Raw genomic sequence first — 20,315 nt, forward strand, 5'->3', positions numbered from 1 at the left:
AGATTCGCTTTCTATTGGCCCATTATGGGGGGGGGGTCCTAGACCCCCCTTAGCATGCACTTTAAAAAGGCTTCTTCTTACCTGCTGTTTCTTTCTAATCTAGAGGAGGTGTTCACCTGCAGCTACTGGCAGACATGCGTGCTGCTTTCTGGGCCTGCACGCCACACAAGCACTCTCTTTCCAAGTGCCTGCACCCAACCGCCTCCTCCAGAGTAAGGCATTCTTACTCTAGAGGACGCATTCGACTGCAGACGGTATTGGCAGGCACCTGCGCTTTCTCTCAATTTCAAGGCATTTTAAGGAGGCCTCCCACTTCCAGGTAGGGAAGAGCAATGACTTCCTGGAGAATAGTTTTCAGGGAATGAGAGTTTACTTTTTTGTTTAAACTGTGATGCCAAAAAACAAGCTTGCAACTGGGATTGGCTCTGATTTCGTGGCAAGCTGATTTTTGTACCAGGAGCGGGGTTCCCATTACATGCTCCCAAAGTACCGAAAGGAACGAAAGAAATGAAGAAAATGGGAGAAACAGATTCCATGCACAACTATACTATGTAGCTGGAAAAGTCCAGAATTTGTTCCTTGGATATTCAGCATGCAAATAATATGTTTTGCCATTGAAATATACCTCACTACCTCTGAGGATGCTTGCCATAGATGCAGGCAAAATGTCAGGAGAGAATGCCTCTAGACCATGGTCATATAGCCCGAAAAAACCTACAACAACTCAGTGATCCTGGCCATGAAAGCCTTCAACAATACATTAAAATATAGTATCTTCCTATTTCCTTTGAAAGTGGAGAATTCTTCTTTATTTTACGCAATAGCCAATTTGCAATCAGTCAAAAACAACTACTGGGCGGATGTAATGTTGACAGAGAGCCATCTACTGGCAGATGTTGAACAGTGTATCATTCAAGTTCACTATTTCAGAGCAGATAAACTGAATGAACAATTACCCCATTTATTGCTTACTAGAAGAAACAAATACATTATGATATTATAAATTAAGTTCCAAACAAATACATTATGACATTATGACCAGAATCCATGGTTTCATTTATGTACTTCCAACAAAAATGGTCTCAAGGCATTTTCTAGGTCTTCTTGCAATATCCTATGGTATTCTTGGGCCGGAAATCTTTCATTTCAATAGGGTTCACTATTATCTATGGTCTTGCATTTCCACACACAGTCCAGGAACTTATACTCTGTGAATATTGTACTATATGTTTAGAACTGCAGAGTTATATTTTTAAAAACCTATAACTTCGCAAACATTAAAAACATTTTTAGGAAGCACATACAATAGAGTCTCATTTATCCAACCTTTGGTCATACAGTGTTCTGTATTATCCTGCGTGGATCCACAGCTTTTTCAATACATTGCAATGTTTTGCTACTAAATTCATAAGTACAGTAATTACTATATAACATTACCTTGTATTGAGCTGCCTTTTCTGTCGATTTGTTGTAAAACATGATGTTTTGGTGCTTAATTTGTAAAATCATAATGTAATTTGACATTTAATAGGCTTTTCCTTAATCCCTCCTTATTAACCAACATTTTTGCTTATCCAACGTTCTTCTGGCCCATTTATGTTGGATAAGTGAGACTCTACTGTATTACCGAGCACAATTCAAAGTGCTGGTGTTAACCTATAAAGCCCTAAACGACTCCGGCCCTGTTTACCTCTCCGAACATATTCTCCCCTATGAACCATCAAGATTATTAAGATCATCTGGAGAGGCCCTGCTCTCGGTACCACCGGCGTCGCAAGCGTGTCTGGTGGGGACGAGGGACAGGGCCTTCTCGGTGGTGGCCCCTCGACTCTGGAACTCTCTCCCACTGGAGATCAGAACCGCCCCTTCTATCCTGACATTTAGGAAACAGGTGAAGACTTGGTTATGGAGACAGGCATTCGACGAATGAGCCAACACCCTGAGATATGGATGGAGGATGATGAGCAACGATTTTAGTGTGACGACTGACCATTGTAGTTATTGATTGTAATTGCTGTTTTAATGTTTTACTGTAATATGTATTATGATGTTTTATTGATTGTATGTGATATTATGGTTGGAAACCGGTCTGAGTCCCTCAAGAGAGGTGAGAAGGCCGGTATACAAAACTTTTAAATAAATAAATAAATAAATCCTTCTAAGACTTTTGTGACGGAAGTCACAGCTCCTTTGATGTGATTTATGACCAAAACTCTCTTCCAAGAGCTTCCTGTTTAGTAGTCTCAGCAGTTTCAAGGTCTTCTTAGGCTTTTAAGGACTATAAAGTACATGTCAAATCTGACATTATATTTCTTTCCTGGACTTCAAAGACTCATCTTTGTGTAATTTACGCTTTCATCAGGATTTAAGGTGTTCCAAAATATTTATAAGTAATTATCACTTGACTATAAATGACAGCTGTTTCATTTAGTTTGTTCGTTAAAGCCTCTCTTGCTGGCCCCAGTGAAATATATACATCAAGGTACCTGATTAGTCTGAATAAAGTCTCTTATCTTTTTTTAAATTCTCTAGCTAAATTAAAAAGGTTTCCCAATCTCTTATGAAAGATAGTTAACTTCCTGGATAGTTGCTCAAGACTTCATTGGAAAGGAACAAAAATGCCATATACTGCATGAAGATGCCACATCATCTGGATTCATCCAAAAGAAATACTAAATACTGTGTGACTCACCCTTTCGAATTCCCTCTGCATAATTCACTCTGAAGGATCTTTCAATTACTTACAAAGATAATATTTCAGAAAGTGGACTAAGCATTTACCTGGTGCCTGGGGCGTCCCACGATGGAAGGAAAAACAGCTCTTGGAGCATCATCCCCAGCAAAGCCTGCCTTGCAAAGCCCAGAGCCATTATCACAAACCAGTGCAGTGCTATCCTCTTCCTCACACATCTTCTATGATGACTTTCTCAGACCTTTCACACAGGTAACAGTCCTATCAAGAGAGCAAAAATGACCCAATATAATAAAATGGAAGATGTTCATTTTCAGAAAATGAAAGGCAGTTCGGGGTTCTTGAATCCCTTGGATTACTGAAATTTTCTGCCCAAGGAGCACCAAATGGCATATCTGCCCCCAAATCTACAGTACCTAAGGTGAACAATAACATTTTAGAATAGGGAACAAGGAACCTCACAAGTAATAATAAGAATAAAAATAGGAAAAATGTTTGGATTATTGATGTCGCTATACCGGGTGACAGTCGCATTGAGGAAAAACAATAAGAAAAACTCAGCCATTATCAAGACCTCAAAATTGAACTGCAAAGGCTCTGGCATAAACCAGTACAGGTGGTCCCAGTGGTCATTGGCACACTGGGTGCCATTTTATTTCTCGTGTCAGGGCAGCCAGTCAATTGTATTACATTTCTAACAGAACAAAGCAAACAGAGAAAATACAAAATGTGTGAGTTTGGTAGTTGATTAAATGTCCTTTGACCAGTATCTGGCCACTTGGAGTGCTTCTGGTGTTGCTGCAAGAAGGTCCTCCATTGTGCATGTGGCAGGGCTCAGGTTGCATTGCAGCAGGTGGTCTGTGGTTTGCTCCTCTCCGCACTCGCATGTCGAGGATTCCACTTTGTAGCCCGATTTCTGAAGGTTGGCTCTGCATCTCGTGGTGCCAGAGCGCAGTCTGTTCAGCGCCTTCCAAGTCGCCCAGTCCTCTGTGTGCCCGGGGGGAGTCTCTCATTTGGTATCAGCCATTGGTTGAGGTTCTGGGTTTGAGCCTGCCATTTTTGGACTCTCACTTGCTGAGGCGTTCCAGTGAGTGTTTCTGTAGATCTTAGAAAACTATGTCTGGATTTAAGTCGTTGACGTGCTGGCTGATACCCAAACGAGATGAGCTGGAGATGCCATGCCAAAAGATGTCAGTTGACATTTGGAAATAATAAACATTGACAAAATCACAATCTGTCAGCTGCAAAAGGCCACCTTATTTGGATCTGCACGCATCATTCAAAAATATATCACACAGTCTTAGTTACTTGGGAAGTGTTCGACTTGTGATTTTGTGATACGAAATCCAGCATATAGATCTCCTTTGCTGTGACACACTGTGTTTTGTGTCAGAATAATAATAATAATAATAATAATAATAATAATAATAAGTGCAATCCGCTCTATCTCCCCGAGGGGACACAGGCGGATTCCAGCATATATACTGACACAGGCAAACATTCAATGCCTTGAAACAATGAAAGACAAATAGACAAAGGCAAAGGATTCCTTTTTCATCTTCGGCTCTGGGGAGTGATGTTCATTTCCATTTCCAAGCCAAGGAGCCTGTGCTGTCCGAAGACACCTCCTGGTCGTGTGGCTGGCATGATTGCATGGAATGTTGTTTGCCTTTTTGGCAAAGTGGTACCTATTGATCTACTCACATTTGCATTTTTTCGAACTGCTAGGTTGGCAGGAGTTGAGGCAAACACTCCGTCTCGTGAATTCGAACTGCAACCTTCATGTCAGTGAGTTCAGCAGCTCAGCGGTTTAACCCATTGTGCCACCACATTAAATGAGGAACCATTTCCTGCCTTCTCATCATATCCAAAAATAGATGCCTGAGATCCACACTCATTCTGCCACATGGGAGAGCTGACTGCTTGTTTGCTATGCATATTATGTGGCAGTGGCATGTAGCATAATTTGCTCACCACCTCAAAAATTCCATAATGGTTTGGTATTTTATCCTACCCTCCACAATAACATAGTGTTGTTATCTATCTTATTTGGAATATGGTGTGAAAGCTTTTGACCAGGTTTCAGGGAAGTTGGTCAAAAAGTTACGGATCTCATGTAGAGAATGTAAACCTCTTCCCCCCTCACTCCACACTGTGGTTGGTGGTTAAACCACTGGCATAAAGTGTGGTTCCAGGCTGGAGTTGAAGTAGTTGAAGCCATTGTTCTGCATCCTAGTCTCCAGGGCAGCAGAAAACAAGCTTGCTCCCTCCTCCCTATGACTTCCTCTCACATATTTATACATGGCTATTATGTCTCCTCTAAGCCTTCTCTCATTCAGGCTAAATGTACCCAGCTCTTTAAGCCACTCCTCACAGGGCTTGTTCTCCAGGCCCTTGATCATTTGAGTTGCCCTCCTCTGGACACATTCCAGCTTGTCAATATCTCTCTTCAATTGTGGTGCCCAGAATTGGACACAATATTCCAGGTGTGGTCTAACCAAGGCAGAAGAGGGGGATTTTGGATCTACACACTATACTCCTATTGATGCAGGCCAAAATCCCATTTGCCGCCACATCACATTGTTGGCTCATGTTGAACTTGTAGTCCACAAGGACTCCAAGATCTTTTTCACACAAACTGCTCTTGAGCCATGTACTGCTCTTAAGCTATATAAATAAAGTATATATATTATTATTGCTGTAGTTCAATACCATTTGGAGAGGCATGTTTCCCATTGCTGGCTCAGTACATTTTCCTCTGTTGGTGCCCTTAAAATGGCATCTATGGGATCTCTCTTCCTGTCCTAGTCTATCAGTGACTCCATTGGATTTTATCAATATATACCTTGGGATACAGAAATCTGATGCAAGGGACAATGCTTAACTATTTACTTCATTTTGAAATATTTCCCCAGGCAAAAAAATAATTTAAATATAATTTTTTTTTTTAAGAAATAAAAAGAGGGGCAATGCCTGGCTCGTGAGCAGTACGTGTGAAAAAGATCTTGGAGTCCTCATGGACAACAAGTTTAACAATGTCCAACAATGTGATGTGATGCCAAAAAAAGCCAATGAGATTTTGGCCTGCATCAATAGGAGCATAGTGTCTAGATCTAGGGAAGTAATGCTACCCCTCTATTCCGCTTTGGTTAGACCACACCTGGAATATTGTGTCCAATTCTGGGCACCACAATTCAAGAGAGATATTGACAAGCTGGAATGTGTCCAGAGGAGGGCGACTAAAATGATAAAAGGTCTGGAGAACAAGCCCTATGAGGAGCGGCTTAAGGAGCTGGGCATGTTTACCGTGAAGAAGAGAACGCTGAGAGGAGATATGATAGCCATGTATAAATATGTGAGGGGAAGCCACAGGGAGGAGGGAGCAAGCTTGTTTTCTGCTTCCCTGGAGACTAGGACGCGGAACAATGGCTTCAAACTACAAGAAAGGAGATTCCATCTGAACATGAGGAAGAACTTCCTGACTGTGAGAGCTGTTCAGCAGTGGAACTCTCTGCCCCGGAGTGTGGTGGAGGCTCCTTCTTTGGGAGCTTTTAAACAGAGGCTGGATGGCCATCTGTCAGGGGTGAGTTGAATGCAATATTCCTGCTTCTTGGCAGGGGGTTGGACTGGACGGCCCATGAGGTCTCTTCCAACTCTTTGATTCTATGATTTCCCATATATTTCTATTTTGTTACATTTTAACATTGCTCTTTTAGGTGAACCCCTCAAAACATGTTATCTGGACATCATCATTGCGTGCTTTGGGGACTTCTGTCTTTCACTGACTGTTTCTCGGCTCAATCTGGATGAGAATTAAGCATAGTTCATCTGAACTTCTGGGAAAAAGTTGGAAATTTTATTTTAATTGTTAAAAATGAATTGCACCGAGGAAGGGCAAAGTAAATAAGAGAAACGCTTGAAAAGATATCTTTAATAGTGACAGAGGATGGTTATATTTCAGCATTTATTCGACAGCACAGAAACATTACCTAACGTGAGTCTCTCTAGCCCGTTTGGAACAAACCATTTCCTAATTAGGAAGCAAAGTCTTTCAAAAGTCTGTTTTTGGAACTGAGCTGGAACAGTCAAGTTTTTTTCTCCCTCAAACTCAAGTCAACGGAGCCAAAAAAGAATCCTTCGAGGAAGGAGGAGGGAAGGCTGCATTTCTGCCTATGCATATGGTGAGTTCTAAATGAAAGCCATATTTAGTAAGCAGCCAATGTGAGAAATTCAAGAAAATCAGACCTTTAAGTCAAGTCTTCTAATGGCATTAAAGCAGTGATTTAGAATCCCGAGCTGCTCCAGACTGCTGAAATAATGATCTTGCAGTAGCTCATTTAACTCCAAGCTTGGCAATAAACCTGGCATGTGTATTTCTCCAAAGATGATTAAGGTATGCCATTAGCTGTTAATCATTTTGCTCCTAGACATGACTAAAAATGCTCCCAGTGCAGCAATATTGCACAGGATGTTAAGAGCAAAAGCAAATCTCATTCAAAATATAAGGCTTGCAATCCAGAGCTTGGAAATTTTACTGTTTTGGATTACTAACCTCAGAACCTTGTGAGTCTAGGGTCTGTACTAAATCTCTCAGGGCCCTTCCACACAGCCCTATATCCCAAAATATCAAGGCAGAAAATCCCACATAATAATAATAATAATAATAATCATCATCATCATCATCATCATCATCATCATCATCATCTATATATAAATAAAAATGTAATGTTCATTTGTGGGATTAACATAGCTCAAAAACCACTGGACAAACTGCTGCCAAATTTGGTCACAAGACACCTACTAACCCAAGGAGTGACCATCACTCAAAAATTGATATTATCATTTGGGAGTTGTAGTTGCTGGGATTTATAGTTCACCTACAACCAAAGAGCATTCTGAACTCCACCAATGATGGAATTGAACCAAATGTGGCACACAGGACTCCCATGACCAACAGAAAATACTGGAAGGGTTTGGTGGACATTGATCTTGAGTTTGGGACTTGTAGTTCACCTACACCCAGAGAGCACTGTGGACTCAAACGATGAAGGATCTGGACCAAACTTGGCACAAATATTCCATATGGCCAAATATGAACTCAGATGGAGTTTGGGAAAAATAGACCTTGATATTTGGGAGTTGTAGTTACTGGGATTTATAGTTCACCTACAATCAAAGAGCATTCTGAACCCCACCAACGACAGATTTGGGGCAAACTTCCCACACAGAACCCCCATGATCAACAGAAAATACTTAAGGCCATCCAGTCCAACTCCCTTCACTAGGGCAAGAAAATGTAATCAAAGCCTTCCTGACAAAGAGCCATCCAGCCATACATATAGATATATATGATTCACACAGAGAGAGAGATATAGTATCATAGATTTGAAAGTGACCCCTAAAGAAGGACAATCATATGTTGCATGTTCCAGAATAGGCAAACCAGACAATCTCCACATCAATACTGACAAAGGAACAGCAAAAAATACTGTTTACCAAAAAAGCATAAAGAAATCACATATATTAGAAACCAACACTTTCTCATTACTTTTCCAGATCACCAGACTGGGCCACAGCAATGCGTGGCAAGGGATGGCTAGTAATAATAATAATAATCTTTATTTATACCCCGCCACCATCTCCCCAAAGGGCACTCGGGGCAGCTAATATGAGGCCAAGCCCAAAAATAGGTAAAAGGTAAAGGTTTTCCCCTGGCATTAAGTCCAGTCATGTCCAACTCTGGAGTGTGGTGCTCATCTTCATTTCTAAGCCAAAGAGCCGGTGTTGTCTGTAGACACCTCTGAGGTCATGTGGCCAGCATGACTGCAAGGAGTACCGTTACCTTCCCGCCGTTGCAGTACCTATTGATCTACTCATATTTGCCTGTTTTCGAACTGCTAGGTTGGCAGAAGCTGGGGCCAACAGTGGGTGCGCACGCCGCTCCCCGGATTTGAACCTGCGACCTTTCGGTCAACAAGTTCAGCAGCTCGTACTTTAACCCACTACGCCAATGGAGGCTTCTAGCCCAAAAATACAGTACAGCAAAATAAAATACAAAATGCAAACAACAAGAAACAACAAAAATTACATCACAATAAAATACATACAGTAACAAAATAGAGTAAACAAAGCAAAATAACATAATATAAAATCGAACACAATGGCGGGCCACATGGACAAGGTTAAATAATAAAACCCTGGATGATGTAGGAGTAGAAAACGTGCATTTGAGAGGAGCCCAAAAGGATTATCTGAGTGTGGACTCAGATAACCCAGTTCAAAGCAGATATTATTGGATTTTCTGGCTTGATATTTCAAGATATAGGGCTGTCTGGAAGGGCCCCCAAAAACCAGCCACTGGCCTCTGGAAGTTGTGACCAAGAAAAGTAAGTTCTGTACAAGAAATGACTTCTTACTCACATTCACCCACCTCTACTACTGTCACTATGATTGCTTCCTTTTGATTTTATGCAATATGTCAGGTTTGTAACTTGTCAAACTTCAGGTTTGTAACTGGGGGTGGTGACGACCGACAGGGAGCTCTGGCGTGGACTGGTCCATGAAGTCACGAAGAGTCGGAAACGACTGAACGAATGAACAACAACAACTTGTCAAAGTAATCTAAAAATTATATTAAGATACAAACTAGAATCTACCCCACTGGCACGGAAAACAACACTATTTATTTATTTATTTGCTATTTTATATCCTGCCTTTCTCGACCTGGAAGGGGACTCAAATTTGTTTAAAGATAGGCAACAATTTGATGCCTTAACAACAATATACAATTAAAATGAACATTTAAATTGAATTAAAATCAAAACTGAAAAACATTTTAAAAACATCGGAATCACTATAAAACCATGCTATTCGCAGTCATAATGCAGGTCATTCCGGTAGTCATGGCACATAATTCCAGTCCATCTATTGCACTATAGTTCTTCTCCAAAGGCTTGATCCCAAAGCCACATTTTCACTCTTTTTCTGAAGGTCAGGAAGGAGGGGGCTGATCTAACATCACTGGGGAGAGAGTTTCACAAGAGCAGCAAGAAGACCAAAACACTACAATGACTTGAGATCAGCATCTCAAAAACTGCTGTCCTGAACTGTCTCATTAGAAAGACAACAATTGCGCACCTTGCCTTCCTGAAGGTTGTGAAATGAACTAGCTAGATTATGCTTTCATGGTAAGATGTTCTTCAAATGTAGTGGCCTCACTGTATTTGAAGAGTGTCTTGCCCACAAGTCTTCAAGTCACCTGTTAATTTATGGCAACCCCATGAATTTCATAGTTTTATTGGGCAAGGAAGACTAAGAAGTTGTTTTGTCGGTTTTTTCTTTTCAAATATAGCTGACATCACCTGGTATTGGATTACTGTGAGTTTTCTGAGCTGTATGGCCATGTTCCAGAAGCATTCTCTCCTGAAGTTTTGCCTACATCTATGGCGGCATCCTCAGAGACCTCTCAACCTCTGAGGATGGCTGTCATAGATGTGGGAGAAATGTCAGGAGAGAATGCTTCCAGATCATGGACATACAGCCCGAAAAACTCACAGCAACCCAGTGAGTCCAGCCATGAAAGCCTTCAACAATGCACCTGGTATTCATTGGAAGTCTCTTATCCAAGAGCTAACCAAGGGGAATCCTGTTTAGCTTCCAAGATTGGGTAGGGTGATTGAAGACCTACATACCAACAGTAATATGGGTTGGGAAAACATCTGTAGACCAGGTCTTTCCTGAAAGACTTCTAAGAGGCAATCATGTTTGGAGCTGTACAGACGCTGACAGGGATCTCATGTAGAAAAAGCCAATAGTGAGCACTTAAAATGAACATTTTATTAAGAAACAACAACATCCATACAACTCTCTAGTACCAAAACATAGAAAGATGTTGCATTAAGCATGTCTTACCCAATTCAACACGTGCCAATTCAGGTACTGGAGAAAATACCAACTTTATAATTATGAGACTCAGTACTGTGATACATACACACAATCACATCCTATTTAGTCTCCTTCAAATATCTCTGCAATTATCAGAAGCTCTTACGCATCTGTTGTTCCCTCAATAGGTCCCTGGATATAGAAAGGCATGTTAGAACTTCTAAAGTGAAGACTCTTTTACTCAGAGCCAGGATCAGAAATAATATTCTGTAACTCTCAGTCCCTATAAATCTCAAATCATTGTCCTTGAGAATATAGACTAGACATGGGCAAATTTTGGCCCTCCGGGTGTTTTGGATTACAACTCCCACAATTCCTAACAGCCTATCGGTTGATCTAGACCAATGGGTATTTTTGCAGCATTTACTCCTTAGAGTAAGTTTTACCCACGTTAGATGACATTTTAGGCCCTATCTATACGGCCATATAATCCATTTTCTGAATCCAGATTTTCTGCTTCAAACTGCATTATATGGCAGTGTAGACTCATAGAATCCAATTCAAAGCCGATAATCTGGATTCACAAACTGGATTATATGAAAGTGTAGATCCAGCCTCAGTTAATGCTATATTGAAAACAGATAAATTATAATGCCCCAACAGGGTTTTTTTCTAATGTTTTTTTAGATATTAGTCAGAGGGAGTAGCAATAAATATTACATCATCAAATATACATTCCTATTACAGGGAAAACCAGCTGATCCCTAATCCATCTAAAACACAGATATGTGCTTTTCACCTTAAGAACAGACAAGCATCCCGAGCTCTGAGGATCACTTGGGAAGGAATCCCACTGGAGCATTGCAGCGCACCCAAATACCTGGGAGTCACTCTGGACCGTGCTCTGACCTACAAGAAGCACTGCCTGAACATCAAGCAAAAAGTGGGTGCTAGAAACAATATCATACGAAAGCTGACTGGCACAACCTAGGGATCACAACCAGACACAGTGAAGACATCTGCCCTTGCGCTATGCTACTCTGATGCTGAGTATGTATGCCCAGTGTGGAACACATCTCACCACACTAAAACAGTGGATGTGGCTCTTAATGAGACATGCCACATTATCACGGGGTGTCTGCGCCCTACACCATTGGAGAAATTACACTGCTTAGCCGGTATTGCACCACCTGACATCCGCCGGGAAGTAGCAGCCAATAGTGAAAGGACCAAGGCAGAGACATCTCCAGCTCATCCCTTGTTTGGACATCAGCCAGCATGCCAACGACTTAAATCAAGAAATAGTTTTCTAAGATCTACAGAGACACTCCGCAAGCGAGAGTCCAAAAGTGGCAGGCTCAAATCCAGAGCCTCAATCAATGGCTGATACCCAATGAGAGACTCCCCCCTGGGCACAAAGAAAACTGGGTGACTTGGAAGGCGCTGAACAGACTACGCTCTGGCACCACGAGATGCAGAACCAACCTTAAGAAATGGGCTACAAAGTGGAATCCACAACATGCGAGTGTGGAGAAGAGCAAACTACAGACCACCTGCTGCAATGCAACCTGAGCCCTGCTACATGCACAATGGAGGACCTTTTTGCGGCAACACCAGAGGCACTCCAAGTGGCCAGATACTGGTCAAAGGACATTTAATCAACTACCAAGCTTGCAAACTCTGTGTCTTTTGTATGTTTGTTTGTTCTGTCAAAAATGCAATACAACTGTTCAGTTGCCTGACACCATAAATAAAAAAATCAAATATACATTGTTTTTATAATCAATGTGAATAACAAAAACACACGCTTCAACCCCCAAAAGCTCTGAATTGAAGTTCATCACTAAATTCAAATTAATCTCCTCTTGGTTAAGCAACAATGAGGTAAAATATTGAGCATAAATATCTCTGTTGGCTCTAAATCAGTGTTTACTAGTGTTTCAAAAGCTCTGTCTCCAGAAAGCTGTCAAGAACCTTAAAAGAAAAAGAATTTTGAGGAAGCAATAAAGAATAAGTTCAAGAACAAAAGGGTACAGCATCCGAAAAGGAAATGCACATGAGAAAAAAGAAAGTGGACTATAGTAACTGAAGGAGGAGACTCCACTTTGCATGTACTGGAATCTACCGGACAGCTGTTTTTGAAACACTATTAAAAAGCATTCTTGCAAAGTAGATTTCCTCCTTTCAGTTTCCCGCAATGACTATATTGACAAAAAGGTTGTACAAAATCTTGACAAAGGGTGATATTATCATAGCTGCTTAATTTTTAATCTATATAAATAAAAATGTAATGTTCATTTGTGGGATTAACATAACTCAAAAATCACTAGACGAATGGCTGCCAAATTTGACCACAAGACACCTACTAACCCAAGGAGTGACCATCACTCAAAAAAACTGATTTTGTCATTTGGGAGTTGTAGTTGCTGGGATTTATAGTTCACCTACAATCAAAGAGCATTCTGTACTCCACCAATGGTGGAATTGAATCAAATGTGGCACACAGGACTCCCAACAGAAAACACTAGAAGGGGTTGGTGGGCATTGACCTTGAGTTTGGGAGTTGTAGTTCACCTACATTCAGAGAGCACTCTGGCCTCAAACAATGATGGGTCTGGACCAAACTTGGCACAAATATTCATATACCCAAATATGAACACAGATGGCGTTTGGAGGAAATAGACCTTGACATTTGGGAGTTGTGATTACTGGGATTTATAGTTCACCTACAACTAAAGAGCATTCTGAACCTCACTAATGACAGAAATGGGGCAAACTTCCCACATGGAACCCCCAGGACCAAAGATAACACTTAAGGCCATCCAGTCCAACTCCCTTCACCAGGGCAAGAAAACATAATCAAAGCCCTCCTGACAAAGACGCATCCAGTCATAGATATACACACAGACAGATATAGTATCATAGGTTTGAAAGGGACCCCCCCCCCCCCCAAAAAAAGTACAATCATATGTTGCATGTTCCAGAGTAGGCAAAGCAGACAATCTCCACATCAACACTGGCAAAGAAACAGTAAGAATTACTGGGTTGTTGTAGGTTTTTTCGGGCTATATGACCATGTTCTAGAGGCATTCTCTCCTGGCGTTTCGCCTGCATCTATGGCAAGCATCCTCAGAGATTTCTCAGCCTCTGAGGATGCCTACCATAGATGTGGGTGAAACGTTCCTAGTTCCCACAGACCTCACTACCTCTGAGGATGCTTGCCATAGATGCAGGCGAAATGTCAGGAGAGAATGCCTCTAGAACATGGCCAAATAGCCTGAAAAAACCTACAACGACCCAGTGATTCCGGCTATGAAAGCCTTCGACAATAGCAAGAAATACTGTTTACCGACAAGCATAAAAAATTACATATATTAGAAACCATCACTTTCTCATTACTTTATTTTCCAGATCACCAGACTGGGCCACAGCAACGCATGGCAGGGGATGGCTAGTTTTAATATATGAATTTAAACAAGAAAGGTAAGGGAACAAGACAAACCCACTAACAAAACCCTTCAATCCCTTGACTCTCCCATCAAAATATATGAGAATTAAAACTTTGGTTTGAATTATGCCATAGAACTGGATCCAACGTGTGTTAAATCAAAAAGAAGTGTTATGGTATTTCATTGGAAGCCAGTCCCACATCCCAGCCTTAGAGATGGAATGTGATGTCCGTTATTAAGGCTTAAAGATGGGCATCACATCCTATGACCACAAAGAACAAATGCCTTTTCATGTATGTAGATTACTTCTGTGTTTTTGAGTGAGTTTTTTTTTTCAGGCAGCAAAGTTCTTCATTAAGGAAGCCATTCCTATCTAAACAGATCATGCAACTCCAGCAATCTCTCCTTTGGTTCACTGCCACTTACCCTGTCTGTTTTGGCCGGGGAGAGCTGCTCTGGGATGGTGCACTGGGAAACAGAGCAGACTCCCGTTTTATAGTTCTGTGGGCTCTTCCCCTCCCACCGGCTTCCCAAACAAGGAGCAAACCCAGGCCCCATTTCTGTCTCTCTGTCAAACAGAACCATATAGGGGCTTCTACACAAAACCCTCGGATCTGGGTGGCCACCAGGCCCTGGGTCTCTTCCACGCTGCATTCCATTCCGGAGAATGCAAGGCAGGAGGAGGCAGCAGCTGCCTGTCAGATCAACATTGAAATTTTAGGAGCTGCAGAAAGACTGATGTAGGATTGCACACGAGTGACTGGTGGCTCCTGGCAAGGAACACAGGCTACAATAGCATGGCCCACACAGAGGCTGTCAAAGGAGGACAGTAGTTAGGTATCTATATAAATAAAAATGTAATGTTCGTTTGTGGGATTAACAGAACTCAAAAACCACTGGACAAATTGACACCAAATTTGGACACAAGACACCTAACAACCCAATGTATGTCCTTCACTGAAAAAAAATGATTTTGTTATTTGGGAGTTGTAGTTGCTGGGGTTTATAGTTCACCTACAATCACAGAGCATTCTGAACCCCACCAATGATAGATTTGGGACAAACCTCCCACACAGAACCCTCATGTGGGCCACAGCAACGCATGGCAGGGGACCTACTTACTTACTGCAACTCCCAGCAGTTCTCCTGATCGATCTACCTACCTACCTACCTACCTACCTATTTATCTCTATCTAATCTATCTATCTGGAGGATTGCTGGGAGTTGCAGTCCAGGAATAGGAAATTAGAAATAGGCAGGGATTGGGATGCTCTCAAAGAAATCCAAGGAGAAGAAAGTTTGCAGCTTGGAAGCAGTGCATTTGGATCATCCTCCTCTCTTAAAGGGCCTGGTCTAGGGAATGCTGGGAGTTGTAGTCCGGAAGAGAGTGTGGATATGCTATTGTGTGTTTGGTTTGCCAGGGGGAGTATTTTTTTTTTGGCGCATGCATTGTAGCATCTTTTTGCTTTTTTGGCTTTTTAAGTCCCTTCTGCTGTGTTTTTCAGTGTCTTTATGAGTGATGGTCACTCATTGGCTTGATAGGTGTATTGTGTCCAAATTTGGTGTCAATTCGTCCAGTGGTTTTTGAGTTATGTTAATCCCACAAATGAACCTTACATTTTTATTTATTTAGATCTACAATGGTATTTGAATGTGATGATTGTCTTTTAAATTTGTATAGCTGCTTTTGATCCCATGTCAGAAAAAATATGGCATAAAAACAAATCAGATCTTCAGATGTCCTTGGCCAACCCTTCTCATAACTGTTCATCAAAAGCTAAAAATCCACCAGGAGGATCACAGTTGATAGCCAATGGTTTAAACTCTCCATTGCACAACCATCTCCATTGTTGCCACATTAGATCAACACATTGAGATGGTAACAGCATGTTGAGGTGGTTACAGAAGCCCACATACAGTACTCTCTTCCTGTGTTTGTCTCAAATATAGTTCCTCTCACAAAGACTCTTTCATCCCGGGTGACTAGAAGAAGGGGGAAATCCAGATTAGTCACTTCTTCTGATATGAGCTTTCCTGAGCCTTCTCAGAACCCATGAAAAACATAACCAGTTTGAGAATGCATTTTGTCAAGAAGGTGCATTATGTGCCTCATATATCAGCCTGACACCATGAGCGTTAACAAAGTGGATGGCCATTAGGATGATTAGAGATTGTGTGTGTGTTTTCAGGTTGTTTGTCTTTTTATGAAAATCCAATTGATTCCTTTAACAAGGAATACTCAGAAGTAGTGGGGGTGGTAAACAGGTGAAATTTATTTTGTGTATAAATGAATTTTATGTGAACATTCTTTTTTAAAAAAAGTTTCTTTTTAAAAATCATGGTTAAATTTTCATGAAGAAAGGTTAAGAAAAATCAATTTTAAAAAGTTCTTAGAAATTAAAAAAACTCTAAAATCACAACAGCAAAACAGCAGAGAGGAAACAACCAGGCACATCTTAACACCTCTCAACAAAAGATTTTCCCAGGCTCAGGCAGGCCTTCAAATGGCAATGAAGGTGGTCAGTTGAAACATTCACACCTAGCTCTAGCAGGGAAGAGCTCTTTGCCTCACCCCAGCCATTCCACAGATATATAAACCCATTGTCCTATTTCCAACAGACCTCACTACCTCTGAGGATGCTTGCCATAGATGCAGGCGAAACGTCAGAAGAAATGCCTCTAGAACATGGCCCTATAGCCCGAAAAAACCCAAAAGAACCTTCTTAGAAATTCATAATTGTGGACAGTGGTGAGAACACTTGAAAACGTTGACTCTCAAATATAAGAATAAAGAGTTTTCTCCAAAGTTTACATGCATATATACTGACCCTGCTTATCTGTCCGAACATATCTCTCCTTATGAACCATCCAGGAATTTAAGATCTTCTGGATAGGCCCCGCTCTCGGTCTTGTCTTTTTCACAGGTTTGGTTGGCGGGGACGAGAGATAGGGCCTTCTCAGTGGTGGTCCCTCAGCTATGGAACGCCCTCCCCAGGGACATTAGATCGGCCCCCACCCTCTTTTCAAAAAAAAGTCAAAACCTGGCTTTGTGAGCAGGCTTTCTCAAATGCAGTGTAGCAGATAATTACTTGACCTCGGAACGGCTGGACAATTGCGATCAGATAATGATTCTGGAAATTAGATGCGGAGGATTTATGTTTTATTGATTTTATTGTTCATGGAATTTTATGGATGTTATATGCTTTTAACTGTTTATATTATTGTAGCATCAAATTGTGCCGATTTGTAAACCGCCCTGAGTTGCCCTCGGGCTGAGAAGAGTATAGAAATACAGGGTTAGTCAAAATGAATAGGCCAATAAGATGGTTTAAGGCAATAATATTGGCCTATTCATTTTGACTAACCCTGTATAGTAAATAAATAAACACTGCCAAGTCTGACTGTATCGCAATGTATTATGGGATGAGATTGTGATATGTGAGTGAGAGGAAAGAAATTGTTAAAAATCTGTACTGGGTCCAAAAACTACCTCTTTGGTGACATCATAGCATAAATTATGTGATATTTTTTAATTACTGGGTTCACTTGCAGAAGGAAAGAATACAGAATGGGGTGTGGGGAGAGAGAGAGAGAATGCAAACACAAATGTTACAAAACCAGTTTTTTCCACATCTAGAAACCAACAATCAAAAATGCATCTTTCGATTAAAATATATTTGCAAATGAATTTTGTTGGAATCCTATTACTGATGTTTTTAGGTATTCCATTTTAATGTGACCACAAATTATACAATTACCCTGTGTTGTAGGGAAAGAGAAAGGATATGGTCAGACCAATTTTGCAACTAGATTTGCAGTGTGACTATCAGAAATAGCCACAATTGCCAGCTGCAAACTGTTCTAGGCCAACTACAGAGATCAGTCTCAGAGTTGCTTCACTTCATCTCCTCCACATCTTCTAAAACTAAGTTCGTGGTGGAGTGGAACAGGGGCTTCCCAAGTAAGGTACTTTTTCAACTTCCTTCTTAGTTCTGCCAGGATTTCAAAATTGTAGTAAGGGACAATAAGAATTCATGACACGTAAGATTTACAAGTAACTATTAGCAAAAATATCTATATAAATAAAAATAATTCAAAAACCACTGGATAAATTGACACGAAATTTGGACACAATACACCTAACAGTCCAACGCGCATCCATCACCCCTTAAAAAAACCACACGTACACACACACACACAAAACCCCAGTGGAACAGACTTAACCCCCCCCCCAATACACCATATATACATATACAAATACACTCATATACATATACACATGAACACATTCATACACACACATGCACAAACACACAAAAATATACACATATACACACATACATATATACAAGAACACATACATATATACATATAAACACACACACACACACACACACACACATATATATATATATATATATATATATATACAAATATGCATACAGACAAGCAGACACATATACGCAATATGCATGTACACATATAAACACACAAATACACAAACATATATACTCACTCTCTCTCTCTCTCTCTCTCTCTATATATATATATATATATATATGCACATACACAAGCAAACACACATATATACATACACATACATATATACATACATACAAGTTTAGAAAAGGCAGAGGAATGAGAGACCAAATTGCCAATATTCCTCAGGAGAGAGACAAGGTGGCTTGGGATGCCCATCCCACTAAGAACTTGCCACAATTTATTATGATCCACACAGTCAAAGGCTTTAGAATAGTCAATGAAGCAGAAGTAGATGTTTTTCTGAAACTCCCTGCCTTTCTCCATTATCCAGCGGATATTGGCAATTTGGTCTCTCGTTCCTCTGCCTTTTCTAAACCCAGCTTGAACATCTGGCAACTCTCGCTCCATGTATTGCTGGAGTCTTCCTTGCAGGATCTTGAGCATTACCTTGCTGGCATGAGAAATAAGGGCCACTGTACGGAAGTTTGAGCAGTCTTTCGCATTTCCCTTTTTTGGTATGGGGATATAAGTTGATTTTTTCCAGTCTGATGGCCATTCTTGTGTTTTCCATATTTGCTGGCAAATGGCATGCATCACCTTGACAGCATCATCTTTTAAGATTTTAAACAGTTCAGTCTGCATAGTTAAAGCAGTGTATTCCCCATAATCACCTACGGTTGTGAGACCATAAGGAAGGCTGAGCGAAGGAAGATAGATGCTTTTGAACTGTGGTGCTGGAGGAAAGTTCTGAGAGTGCCTTGGACAGCGAGAAGATCCAACCAGTCCATACTTCAAGAAATAAAGCCTGACTGCTCATTGGAGGGAAGAATAGCAGAGGCCAAGATGAAGTAATTTGGCCACATCATGAGAAGAAAGGAAAACTTAGAGAAGACAATTATGCTGGGGAAAATGGAAGGAAAAAGGAAGAGGGGCCGACCAAGGGCAAGATGGATGGATGGCATCCTTGAAGTGACTGGATTGACCTTGAAGGAGCTGGGGGTGGTGACAGCCGACAGGGAGCTCTAGCGTGGGCTGGTCCATGAAGTCACGAAGAGTCGGAAACGACTGAATGAATGAACAACAAACTAACTCCCAAGTACGTGATATAATTCTATTTATTTCCTCAAACATTTTAAACTGGAGTTTATTTTTCCTTCCTCCTCTGCCTCCTCTACCACGACTGGACTTTGAACAGCTGCGGCAAGTTGAGCTATTTTTTGGGATGTTATTTTATTGTTCTAAGAACCAAGAATAAAGAGAAGCTCATTAATGTTTCACAAACAAATATTCCTAATGAAAAAGGAAGTCTCATAGCTCTGACTGTATATTGCAAAACTCACACTGACAGAACAGTCCCACCCTCTTCTTCATGCACCACTGAAAGCTCAAATGAACCTTGTGGCTAAAATTTAAAAAAATCAAGATAATCTACTCTGAAAGCAAAATGCATTTACATTTATGGTTAACACTGCCGTGATTGGCTGTGAGCACACGAAGGCAGGATGCCAAACTGGTGTTCTAGTCTAACGGAACATTCATCCTATTTGATTAAAAGGTTGATCCTACAGTAGACAATTTAATGGATTTCAATATATTATGTGCATTTTTTAAAGAAAGGAGTTAAATAATAAGTTGTGCAATGTGCATCTCACTTAGATTTTGTCCAGCAGTGATAAGTTGTCCTGCTTGGATTCAAAACCCTACTTGTCCTAAAAGAGACCAAATAAGGACAAAACAAATTGTAAGGTTTTTCAGCTGCATTGGCTTCAAGATGATCCAGGTTTGACCCAAGGCAATTTGATACCTGA

General features: G+C 40.9%; 1 protein-coding gene across 1 annotated transcript in view; it reads right to left on the reverse strand.

The window, feature by feature from the left end:
* The window catches only part of ACTA2 (actin alpha 2, smooth muscle), a 28,127-nt gene extending 13,593 nt beyond the window's left edge, over nucleotides 1-14,534 (reverse strand). The window contains exons 1-2 of the mRNA XM_060768762.2: nucleotides 14,452-14,534; nucleotides 2,782-2,953 (exon numbers count right to left, since the gene is read on the reverse strand). Coding sequence (XP_060624745.1) covers nucleotides 2,782-2,910 — 129 coding nt within the window. The 5' untranslated portion in view covers nucleotides 2,911-2,953; nucleotides 14,452-14,534. The remainder of the gene's footprint in view (nucleotides 1-2,781; nucleotides 2,954-14,451) is intronic.
* Nucleotides 14,535-20,315: the final 5,781 nt, after the last annotated feature.

This window comes from Anolis sagrei, chromosome 3 (genome assembly GCF_037176765.1).
Source record: "Anolis sagrei isolate rAnoSag1 chromosome 3, rAnoSag1.mat, whole genome shotgun sequence".
In the NCBI taxonomy this organism is placed as follows: domain Eukaryota; kingdom Metazoa; phylum Chordata; class Lepidosauria; order Squamata; family Dactyloidae; genus Anolis; species Anolis sagrei.